The sequence below is a fragment of the Carassius auratus genome, chromosome 23 (genome assembly GCF_003368295.1).
Source record: "Carassius auratus strain Wakin chromosome 23, ASM336829v1, whole genome shotgun sequence".
Taxonomy (NCBI): domain Eukaryota; kingdom Metazoa; phylum Chordata; class Actinopteri; order Cypriniformes; family Cyprinidae; genus Carassius; species Carassius auratus.
In genome coordinates this window covers 12,798,690-12,811,189 of record NC_039265.1, presented here as the reverse complement: position 1 = coordinate 12,811,189, position 12,500 = coordinate 12,798,690, and the positions used below count along the sequence as shown (strand labels likewise).

Here is a 12,500-nt window from a genome sequence, read left to right as displayed (position 1 = left end):
ATGTGTCTGCTGGGATCTGGAGAAACAAGACTGAGCTGTTATCCCTTCTGAAGACTTCAGGGATGAGATGAGATGGGCTTCACAGGTTTGAGAGGTTTGGCTGTGACATGTTTGATCCAGACCTGAATGTAGCTCCTTTTGGTTTTTCAGTCGAAAGTCAGCGGATGGTGGCAGGGTTCGCTTTAGTGAAGGGGTGTTTCACAGGCGTCAGATCCGTGCTGTCTAGTGTTGATTGGCAGCAATAGTGTTTCTGTCAAGGATTAAAACTAGCATTCAGGCCTGAATGGATTTGGAGCTGTTTGATTGACATGCTAAATTTGGTCCATGTCGTAAGACTTTTTTTTTATTTTCAGTGAACTTCCAGAGACTCCCTTTGGATTTAGATGCTTTTAAATGTCATTAAAAAGTATTGTGTAGTGCAAATAAACAATATTGCACAGCTGATTGAATGAATAAATCAATGAATGGTGGATGATGGATGTTGATCGACACATGATTGATGGATGAAATGATTGAGGATGATTATTGGTGCATTGATGGATGGATTGATGAAGCATTGAATAAATGGGTTCAGATATCAACGGTCTAATTTATTTAAGGTTTAGTGTATTTGCATACTCGTTGAAAGCAGCTTTTGCTTCTTAAATCTCTCCAGATCCACTGTTATTACTTGCCTTAATCTGTCAGCGCAGGAGAACATGATTTGCATGTGTCTTCTCGAATTTTAGACATGCTTCTGAGTTTCCGCTGACAGCTCGTTTTATGGGATGTACTGTAGAACATCAAACTGAATTAACACAGTGCACTTTATTTATGTCCCAGGGAGCAAAAGGTGATCCTGGACTGTCCCCGGGTCAAGCGCCGGCAGGTGAAAAGGTAAATGATCCCCAAACACGAACTAGTGTACAGCATGGTTTTTTCTCAGGGTACTTTGAGATTTCTTTGCCTTTACAGCCCTAAAACATTAAAGTACAGCAATCACTCATTGGTTTTCTGGTCTTTAAAGGGAACAATCACCTATAAATTAACATTTTCAGTTTACTCATCCTCACGTTGTATCAAATCTGTAGAGGACTTTTTTTGTTGCAGGGAAAACAGAACTAAAGCAATACTTGACAGTGAAAATGGTTGGGAAAACTGTTCTCCCAAAATGTGAATGTAAAGCAACATGTTTAATTCAAATATCGATCAAAGCGTATCTTGTCAGGTGTTTTACTTACTCTGGAGGAGCTGTAGACCTACTTGTAATAAAATAAAAACTAAAATACACAAATAGCGTTAATATACTTGAATTTACGTCATTAACATCACAAGATTGTTTTGTTTTATATCATTTATTTATATTAAATCTACAGATCTACAAATGAAATGTTTACTGCTACTGAAAGAAGAAAACAACAACAGAGATTTATATTATAATAGCTATTTTCAAAGTTTCAGTGTAGTCTCATAAAAAACAAACAAACAAAAAAAAACACTTTGAATAATGTTTATTAGTTTTAGCAAACAAGTTTGGCTTGTTTTTAAAAATAAAAACTATAAATGATTTCTGCTCTGGAAAGACTTGGTGTTGTTTTAAAACAAAAGGGACTATATATCGGTAGCATCACCTGTTATCGGTCAAAATTATTTGAAAAATATCGGATATCGGCAAAAATCTTGCATCACTAAGTTATACAAAATATGGGTGTATGTTTGATTTCCCTAAAAGAAATTCTCTGAAATGTAAGGACGATAAGTAATCAATGGCAGAATCGCTTGTGCTTGAATTGCTGCTGTTTTCTTCATCCAGGTATGACCCTCAGGAGATGAAGGCAAGCACTGAGCATCTTCTCTTTTATTATTTCAGGGTGAAAGAGGACGGCTGGGTCCACAGGGTCCTAAAGGTGAAGCAGGTCTAAAGGTAAGACCTTCTCTCCCACCTCATGACAGAGAGCCCGTTTGGGCTGAATTATGGGATGTTTGTTTTGGTGAGATACAGTGTTCATACAGTATCCGTTACCACCACCGCTGTGGCAAGGCCCTTCTGAGCAGTGGCTAGATTAGATTACAGACCAGAATAAAGACCCTGTGTGGTGTTTTTGGGGCAGGTGAAAGTCTGTTCACACTTCTCAATACGTAGCTTTGCTCGGGGAGTCGCCATCAACTGGGAGCCCCCATTAGAACATGAGACCCCCAGAGGTCAAGGGTCATCTTTTAGAGGAAGGGCACTCTACAGGGTGACATGAACAGTCAATGTCGTATCTTCAAAAGTGCAACTAGCGCAAGTTTTCACTCACATAACATGTATATATGCAATATTTAAGGTCTATGACTTACGTTTTTGTGAGGGTAGTTTGTTGGGAGATGTCATGAGGGATATGCAGTAGCTCTTGTTTAGTTTGTGAGGTAAAGAGAACCAAAGGCCTTGTAAAGTCCTTTCAGTTTCAACTAGAAATTTTTGGAAAGAGCTTGTTTTGCTAATAGTGGACAATTGTAATTGGATTTTCACTTGCAATCCCAAAAGCACAGTTGAGACCATTATATTGTGGTCCAACTTTTAGAAAATTAATGTTTTCCAAGTTGAGTTTTCTTTGGAGATGGAGGCCTGTTGGAAAGAGCTCTTATATTGCGTTGGGGTCCTTTAGTTGGTTTTGAAAGGTCAGTTTTCACAACCCGGGAAGTGCTAAAAGCAGATATGTATGGTTAGGTTTGTGGATCCTGGCCTGATTCATCTGAGAGTGGGAAAACCACAGGGATCTTGAGGTGAAACCAGAACCATTGATAGAATAGATCAAGTCATGACAGAAGTCATTGATTTGCCTCCAAAGACAAATGGCCTCCAAAGACTTATAAGCTGACTAAATTAAGTTCATCCAGGCTTCATTTCTTCCTTTATCAACCCATCTGAGCTGTGGGCTGGGATATCAATCCTAAAAGCCGAGTCATTTCTTGCACAACATTTACTTTACTTGCATAGGTGTATGCAATTGATTTTACGTCTATAATATGACGTTTTCATGGTGAAACAATACTCAAACAACATTTATTAATATAGCACATTTAAAACGACACCAGATGACCAAAGTGCTTTACTCAAACAGACACAATGCACAACGATATCCATTACTGACTGATCAATGTCCCAAAAGCTTGGGGCAAACGTATGCCACAGAGTAAAGGTATGTTTTCAATATAGATTTAAAACCGTCTAATGAGTCACATGATTTAGCGTACAATGGGAGATTCTTCCAAAGACATGGGGCTACCAAAGAAGAGGCTCGGTTACCTTAGATCTGGGAACATGTAAAAGCCAACTCTGTGATGATCTTAGAAGTCTAGCAACACATTGCTGCTTCAACAGATATGAAATGTACTGTACTCTGGAGCAATGGCACGCAAACCTTTAAAAACCACTATCAAACTTTATATTGGGAGCCAGTGCAGTGTGAGTATCTTGAATGCAGTGCATCTTAAATACTCAATGAGTTGATTGCGCAGAGTCCACAGTAGAATTGATATAATTGTCTTGGCTTTAATTTGTTGTTGAACCACCTCTCCTCGCTCCTGCCAAATTCCGGAGTCTTTGATCTTGAGCGTGCTTAACTTAAGCGATCCGTTTAAATGCTGTTTTTATAGGTCATTAGTATCTGGAGCACTCAGCTTTTGCAGTAAAATGTTTAAGGAGCTTGAACAGAAGTAGTCCTGCGGGTCCAGACCAGGTCAGGCGTAAATCACAGTGACCTCTGATGCATCAGAAGGCCTGGAATTTTCCAAACCAGAGGATTGCCCACACTTGCACTTCCACACTTCCCGCTCGGTCCAACATACAGCGCCACCTGCTGGCAAACAGAAGCAGCACCTCTATCAAATCAGGCATCTGAATATCAACATGTTCAACTCAAAGATATATTTGCACAGCTGACTTTAGGATTGCATTGTTGTGTTTCAGTAGATTTTGATCAGTTCCAGCACACAAGAAATGTTTGGAGGTGAGGGTCTCTGACCTCCCCTCTCCGTCTCACTGTCGTGACTTGTCTTTCTTTCATGGGCTGGAGCTGGAGCTGTCAGACGGGGAAAGCTTTAAAGGCTTTTGACAGTTCTGGGGAAATTCTTAGGGGTGATTAGTCTTATCTGAGGCCACTGGGACTTTAGGCGGCAAATCCCCAGAAATGTGGAAGAGATAGAACGTCAAGCACAAGTCTCTCTGTTTCTCCTTGTTGTTAACATTGTAGGGAAATGAGAAAATTATTTGACTTTTATTCTGTAAAAGTTTGTTATCTCCTTTCATTTTTTTTTTTCACCTGCAGGGTCCCAAAGGCTATCCAGGACCAGCAGGTCTACCCGGAGAACAGGTGAGCAGATGAAACGTTTGTGAGGTCCACACATTGATATTTTTAACTGTAGTTAGTATCCGTGAAGCTGCTGTGAGGCTGTAGTTTGTCAGACCTCTAGCCATATCTAACTGGTCAAGTTTGCTCAGTGAAGTATCACTATTATTACTGCTAATTAATATTACCGCTAATATGAAATCTTTTTTTGTCAACATCTATGAGATTTTCCTCAATAGATGGAGCTGAAAATCAATTTCAGACATCCTGAAGTTTTTGTATTATATTTAATCTCCCTTTCATGTAGCAACGATCCTGTTGTTCATATCTTGCCCATACAATCGGCTTTAATTCTCCTTCCATCCCTGCCTGCGTGTTTGACATGGCATTAGACGGCTCTATGAGTTGTACCTTTGTACCTCCTCAATAACCGAGTCCGGAAGGTTTGGAACTCAATACATGGAAAGTTTCATTCAGTCACAAACGCAGTCTTTATATGCAGTCATCTAATGCAAAGATGATCTGCTCTGGAGTCGTGCAGCGGAGAGGAGCCGCCGTCTGGACCTCAGCCAGGGTCAGTCTGCGGAGAGCCGCTCCGGCCCGTGGATGCTTTGACAGAGAGATGCCACAGGGAACAATAGTGGCTCTATTCATCCGCTGGCAGCCACCCTCATCTCTCATTCACCTTTTTCTTTCTTTTCTCCCCAGGGTTTGCCAGGATTGCCGGGTGTATCTGGGGTGGCAGGTTACCCTGGCAGGCAGGTGCAGTGACCAATTTCCACTAAAAACAACAAAGAAAGCGTATTTAAAAAGTAGTCTTAAAATAATACACCATATGCAATGATTAACACTGCATAAACATTTAAAGGCAAGGTGAATATTGTGAAAATGTGCCACCACCACACTTCCCCAGCTAATCAATCACAGTATATTAAAATAAATGTTTTGTACTTAGTTTTCTTACGTCATGCACTAATTTGTGTACATTTCCAGAAGATAGGTCTGAACATTGGATAAAGCCAGATTCAAAATTCATGTTTGATTTTATAGACTGATTATGAATCTCTTTTTATCAATCCATGAATCAGAAAATACTATCAACAGCCAGAAAAACATATATTTTCTCCATGTTTTGAGGAATAAAAAGTTATATAAATCAGTGTAAAGAACCTCCTGAGTAAAAACCTTCAGAATATTGATAGGAAAAACATTGCTAAGTTTAGTGTATATTTGTAATTCAAATCTACAGAAGCAAAAAGATAATAACAATAACATGCAATAACATGAACACTTGTGTTTTAGATGTTTTCTTTACACTAGTCCAAAAGAATACATGATATGAAAGTAAACAGTCTCCAGATTGATGATACAGGATGCAGTTTGCTGTACAAAAATTTTTTAATTCTTGACATTTTGTAAACATCATGTAAACATGAATTTCAGAAAAACCACACCAATTTTGTCCCAATTTTCCCCAGTATATTTCTTTATGCAAAGTATAATTTCTGTTGTTGTTGTTGTTGTATTCTTTTCTATTCCTTTTATTCCTTTTTTTGTGATAAATATGACCGTGACATGTTTTTGGCAGGTTTCAAGATGTGTGTATTTGTCTTAGATGTGAATGTGTATAATGTTGCAGGGTTTGGCAGGACCGGAGGGAAACCCTGGACCTAAAGGTGTCAATGTACGTACAGCAGTCATCTCAAAATCTTGTATCATTGCAGTCCTCCAGCCTGTTGTGTCCCAGTTCTTAATAATCAAGATCTGACTACTGCATCTCAGAGATGTTGCTTGTCTCAGAAACTGCTTTCAACATCTGGCAGTGTGCCTTGGCACAGGAATGTGCAGAGATGGGAGGAGGGCTGTTTCTTTCATCTTTGACTGATAGTACATGTGATCCCACTTAACAAGAAAGAAGAACAGCACATATAGTGCTCTGTCCACCTACAGCAAACAAAAACATTTATGAATGATGAATGATTTGTGTTCACTGTCCAGTTCATTAAACGTAGAAAAAATTAGTTTATCATAGTGGAGGTGGAGATTTTAGGCTCATGGCTTATTAAAAATTCAGTTTTTCTTGTCCAGTAGGTGGCGCTGTCTCTAAAATGCTCTAGTATCATCAGGGCATGGAGGCGATGAGTTGCACCAATTTTTGTTCCAATAAGCCACAGCGTTTCAAAGATATGGCCTTGCCTTTAGTTCGTTGTCATTGCATTTCTTAGTGCATTATGTATAAATAGTAAATCTATCTGTGACGTGTGTCTGTTTTTCTGTTTCAGGGATTCATCGGACCCCCAGGGGTTGCAGGAGCACCAGGACTGGAGGGAGAGAGAGTGAGTTCAGATACATAATTATTCATCATAATTTCACATTAATGCATATAACGTGCAAGCAGATCCCATTAGCATGAATTGAAGCAAAATTTCATGCTGTCGATTGTTACTGAAAGTCACTGTAAGTTGCTTTGGATAAAAGCGTCTGCTAAATGCATACATTTAAATTAAATTAAATGTAATTTAATTTAACAAAATTTTTTACATTTAAATTTTATTAACTAAAATGCACAGTAAAGCATTTTTACCGGATAATTTTGTATATTTCTGCTCCTGTACACTTGCCCCATAGACTTCCATTGTAAATGTCTTATCTTAAAACCATGTTTTACTCTTTTAGCATGATGACAGATGAGTCATAATGATCACAGGTCACAGATGCTGATTATACCTATCAGTATTATTTTAATATCAGCATAATGCCGGTTTCGTCCAGACATGTTAGACTGATTAACACACATGGGCTGTTAAGGCCCGAACATTGTGTAGAGAGTTGCTGCGATTTGAATGAAAGATGAATGACATGAGCTGGAAAACACACAAGACAACAGCGTTGAGATTGATGAGGCCCCCCGGCTCAGTGTGATCAATGTGTGTCAGATCGGATCGGTTGCTAACTGCTATCGTCTCGATGTGTTCCAGGGAAATCCAGGTCCTGTGGGAATCAAGGGTCCCAAAGGAAGACCGGTAAATGCTCTCTCATTCATAAGCTGTCATCAGGGGAAATTATGCAAATGAGTGATGCATATTTTTAACAGATGAAGTTACTTGTGGGTGAAGAAAACGCAAGAAAATGAACAAAGAATCTGTTCTTGTCATCTGCCGTCCAGCTGTAAAGGCAAAAGCATGATCCTGGTGGATCCTAAAACCAAAGACTTACAACCAACTCTACTTTTTAATGGTTGATGCTGATACCAATATCTATAGACTATCTATATAATCCTATAGATAGTCTATAGACATTAGTATCAGCATCTTTGGTTTTTAACCTGGAGTCTTCAGACATTTGATCAGTCGTTCCTTGATTGATCCGAATCTCAGAGTCACTCTCAGCTTCTCTAAACTCTGGAGAGCAGCTCATGTTGGTGTAGTTTTGGGAAGTGTTGGTCCTGAGAAAGCCTGAAAGGTACCAGCCTGTTAAAATCAGCACAGTGCCGGTTTGCCAGCTGGGCTCGTGCCCGCCGTCTGCAGCAGAATGATTAATCACAGACGCGGATGAAAGCTTGCTGGAAGACGTTCAGAGGCCCCTGGGTCTTGAAGACCCAAGCAAACATGCAGACGCTCTCCTGAACTGCAAACCGCTGCCATTTACTCAGCAGATCCTTTACAGTAACATGCACTGATCAGGTTACATGCATAGAGACATGTACGAGATCAGACTCACAGCCAGTGTGTGATCTGAGACTGACACAGTGTGTGTTTGCAGGGTGTTGTTGGTGATGCTGGTGAGCGAGGGCCGCCCGGACCAGACGGAAACCAGGTACAGCAGATAAACACAGTTATATAGAGTTAAGATGCATTCATTCCAGAGTTAATAGCACTTTGCTGCAGATAAGGACAATAGATCTATATTCATAATTTAATTAAGGGAAAAACCGAAGTATACCATGCATTAAAGCTATTCTTCGATGTACAAATTGTGTATTTATTAAGTACACTTTCATTCTGAAAATGTTTGGCGAGATTAAATAAAGACTAAATAACGTGAATTAAATTAGATAGAGCAAGGGATTAAATTGATCAAAAGAGACATTTCTAATGTTACAAAAGATTTCTATTTCAAATGAAAGCTGTTCTTTTGAACTTTCTATTCATCTGTGAATCCTGAAAAATAACATGTATTGAGTTTCCTCAAAAATATTGTGCAGCACAACTGTTCATTATAATCAGAAATGTATAATATCTTCATGATTTCTGAAGATCACGTGACACTGAAGACTGGAGGAATGATGCTGAAAATACAGCTGTGCATCTCAGAAATAACAGATAACAGATGTTCACATAGAAAACAGCTCATTTAAATTGTAGTAATATCTGAACCACTCCTAAAGGATCCCACTTTTCTTCCTACATAAAAGTAATCAATGCGTCCATTGCAACTATTAAAAAGGACATAAAGTTTTATTTAAGAATATCTTTCTGGATTATGTACGGCCTAAAATTTATGTGTGTCATTGAACTATCAAGACGTCAATTAGTAAGATTTCTGATAATAATACAATGTCTTAAATAAAAAATAATGCAGTGTTTCTGATAATAGTACAATGTCTCAAAAACCTGAAACTCCTTCCAGCTGTGTAGATCTTTGATGTCTGAAAATACTCCTACATGCAGACCAATCATCAGACCTGTTCCTCTCGAATGCATTGTGGGATTGAGTTTGTTGTGTTTGGTGTGTTTCAGGGTCCTGTCGGAGGAAGCGGCAGCAGTGGATTCCCAGGCTTGAGAGTGAGTCCTTACACACACGTATAACACAGAGAAGGGTGCATATCACTGCAGAAAACATTTCATGCATAGATGGACAATAGACATTTGCCAAGTCCAGAACAGTTGCACACCACAGTAATAATGCAATTGCACTTGCAAATTCCGCCGTGTAAATAGTGAATCCGTCATGGCATGAGCACAACTGGCTCTTAAAGGAAACAGCAGATGAGACTTTGATTGGTTTATTGACCATTATGCACAAAACACACCCATTACTCATTAAGAGAAAAGGGACAATGGTTTTAGACCATGCAACCGACCGTTTTACCCGTCATTAAACTGGCAAAAGTGGATTCGGACATGCACTGTGCACTTTAGACTATGCGCTCATTTTCATTTAGTTTAGCTTGAATTACTAAAATAACTTAAACAGCCATTTACTGTATTTAATGTGTATTTCTTCCAGTGCTTTTGGTATGAGAAAAGCACATTATGTGTCAATAAAATCAATTATCTTAATTTGTTTTATTCTATGGCAGAAACAGGCTTTTATATTTTTTATTAAATATTTTGAATACGTTTTATTTTTGTATTTATATTTTATTTTTGTATTTGTAGTTGTTTTAGTTAAACGAAAAATAATAATAATAATAATAATGCCTTGGCAACTAGCTGACATAAAGTAATTGAGTTTTATAAAGCAAGTTTGTTGTTGTTGTTGTTGTTGTTGTTTAACGTTATTTTATTTTAATCATCAAAACTACTTCTTTAATAGGTTAAGCTTTATTTTTAGTTTAATGTAACTTCAGTAACTCTGCTCAGGGCACCTTTAAAGGTTCAGTTCTCTCTTTCCTCTCCTTCATTTGTGTCTCTCTGGAGAAAGTGAATAGTTGTGTGTGTGATGTTCAGTAAGCGCTGGTTAGAGGAGCGTCTGCTCGTCTCGTTCCGGATTTAACCCAAACCCCCAGAGCTGTATAAAGAGATGTCAGGTGTCAGGTGTCAGATTTATATATCAGATTTATAAAAAAACAGCAAGACCATCTGTTTATTTATTTTTTTCTTCACTACAATTTCATTTATTTATTTCTTCATCTGACAAATTCTTTTTTGGATGTAAATGTGTTCCCTTGAAATCCTTGTCATGCAAATGTGTTCATATATTATTATTATTATCATTATTTAAATAAATTAAACATTCAATTCAAATACATCAGTGTTTTTTTTGAGCTGTCACTCACTCAGTTATTCTCTGTCTCTTCTCTCAGGGCGATCCGGGGCCCGAGGGACCCCGCGGCTTTCCTGGCATTGTGGGACCTCAGGTAACGTCCCGTCAGGTCACGCCTCAGAGTTTCTGTAAGCTGATTGGCTGGACAATGAAGATCTTGTTCTCTCATTGGCAGGGCCTGACTGGAGGGGCGGGGCCTCCTGGAATGAAAGGTGATAAGGTGATTTAAATATTTCTATTATTGCAGTGAACATGCAAACGTATGAGGTTAATGTGTTGGACTGACAGATGAACCGCACACTAGAATTCATTGATGTTTCTCATAAATGCTTCTGAGAGTCGTTTTGAGAAAAAGAAGATCTGTTCATTTGTGAAATCATTACTTCGGGAAGTCGTGGCCTAATGGTTAGAGGGTTGGACTCCCAATCGAAAGGTTGTGAGTTCGAGTCTCGGGCCGGACGGAATTGTGGGTGGGGGGAGTGCATGTACAGTTCTCTCTCCACCTTCAATACCACGACTTAGGTGCCCTTGAGCAAGGCATCGAACCCCCAACTGCTCCCCGGGCGCCGCAGCATAAATGGCTGCCCACTGCTCCGGGTGTGTGCTCACAGTGTGTGTGTGTGTGTTCACTGCTCTGTGTGTGTGCATTTCGGATGGGTTAAATGCAGAGCACAAATTCTGAGTATGGGTCACCATACTTGACTGAATGTCACTTCACTTCATTTGTGAAGATTTTAAAAGCTTAAAAACACTAGTTCTGTAGATGAATAAAAGATATGTTATTTTGTAACTTTTTTAAAGCTATAACTGATGTTTTGTTTCTTGAGATAAATTAAACTAAATAAATAATAGTAAATAAATAATAATATTATAAATAAATAAAATTCCATTTTTAAATTTTTTTATTTTAGTTATTTTATTTTATATATAGGTATGTATAAAAATAAAAACAGTAAAGAATAAAATTGGCCTACAGTAAAAACACAAAACAATTAGTGAAAATTACACAACTTAAAATGAAAATGGAAAATACCAAAATAAAAACGAATTTAAATGTATATATAAAAAACTATAATGGTATTTGGAAGAAAAACACACACACGCACCCACACATACACACTCACACACACACACACACAGACGCACACGCACACACACATTTTATTTTATTTTAGCTAGTTTCCTGCAATGTTTCTCATTCTCATTTATTTTAACATGATGCACTAAAATAACTAAATCTAAAACTGACATATAAAATAAATATATAAAAAATAATTTAAATGATAAAATCTTGAACTAAAATTTTAATAGAAAGTACAAAAATAAAAATAAAAAACGTAAAAAAAATTAAATGAAACTGTGTCTCAAAGATAATAAAACAACACTGGCTGGAATCTAGACAAAGAAAAGGCCGAATCTGAAAGGTTTTGTTTTGCTCACTCTGGTCTGCTGCTGTATATACAGTACATACAGTGTAAATGCATACATGAGATCCAGCTCAGGCTTGCTGTGTTCTGCTCCTGTGTGTCTCGTCTGGACTCTGTAATGCTGATGCTGTATGATTTAGGCTGAACCTGGACTGAGGGGTGACCCGGGAGAGACTGGATATCAGGGCGACAAGGTGAGCGTCAGGAGGAAACCGTATGCTTGGTTTCTGTCTGTCTGTTAAAGCTCTTATTGTATTCCCTTGTGTCTGAAAGTTTGTGCATGATAGGAATCTGCTTCAGGATTCTCTTAAGATGCATTATTAGGCCTTTAAGATTTACGCTTTTGAATTGCATGGTTAATATCCATTCATATAGTAAAAAACGTATATACTTCATGTGTTACATGCTTGTCATTATGAATAAATGGAGCGGGTCAGATTCTTAAAGTTTTTGGATGTTTATTAATTAACATCCAATTTAATTAATTTATTAATGTTTGAATTACAAAATATTTTTTATTAATATATATAGAGAGAGAGTAGCTCTGTTAATTGTGAAAACAATCAAATATGTTTCATTAAAAAAATGTGAACATGATTAAAATCGACTAGTCGGGGAACGTGCAATATTCAATGAGTTAAAATGTATGATTTTGAAGCAAATTGGATTTATAAATGATAAATATATAAAGCTGGTTATTGTGTGTATAACACATACAGTATAGTAGATCTATTTCAGAAATCTGACCGGTTTCATTCATGTGTGACTGACAAAT

The 12,500-nt window shown here is 37.9% G+C and overlaps 1 protein-coding gene across 1 annotated transcript in view; it reads left to right on the top strand.

Moving 5' to 3' along the window:
• LOC113041365 (collagen alpha-1(XXIV) chain-like) overlaps positions 1-12,500 on the top strand; it is a 73,503-nt gene that overhangs the window by 21,711 nt on the left and 39,292 nt on the right. The window contains exons 6-17 of the mRNA XM_026199836.1: positions 823-876; positions 1,850-1,903; positions 4,290-4,334; positions 5,019-5,072; positions 5,950-5,994; positions 6,593-6,646; positions 7,289-7,333; positions 8,073-8,126; positions 9,050-9,094; positions 10,339-10,392; positions 10,474-10,518; positions 11,866-11,919. Coding sequence (XP_026055621.1) covers positions 823-876; positions 1,850-1,903; positions 4,290-4,334; positions 5,019-5,072; positions 5,950-5,994; positions 6,593-6,646; positions 7,289-7,333; positions 8,073-8,126; positions 9,050-9,094; positions 10,339-10,392; positions 10,474-10,518; positions 11,866-11,919 — 603 coding nt within the window. The remainder of the gene's footprint in view (positions 1-822; positions 877-1,849; positions 1,904-4,289; positions 4,335-5,018; positions 5,073-5,949; positions 5,995-6,592; positions 6,647-7,288; positions 7,334-8,072; positions 8,127-9,049; positions 9,095-10,338; positions 10,393-10,473; positions 10,519-11,865; positions 11,920-12,500) is intronic.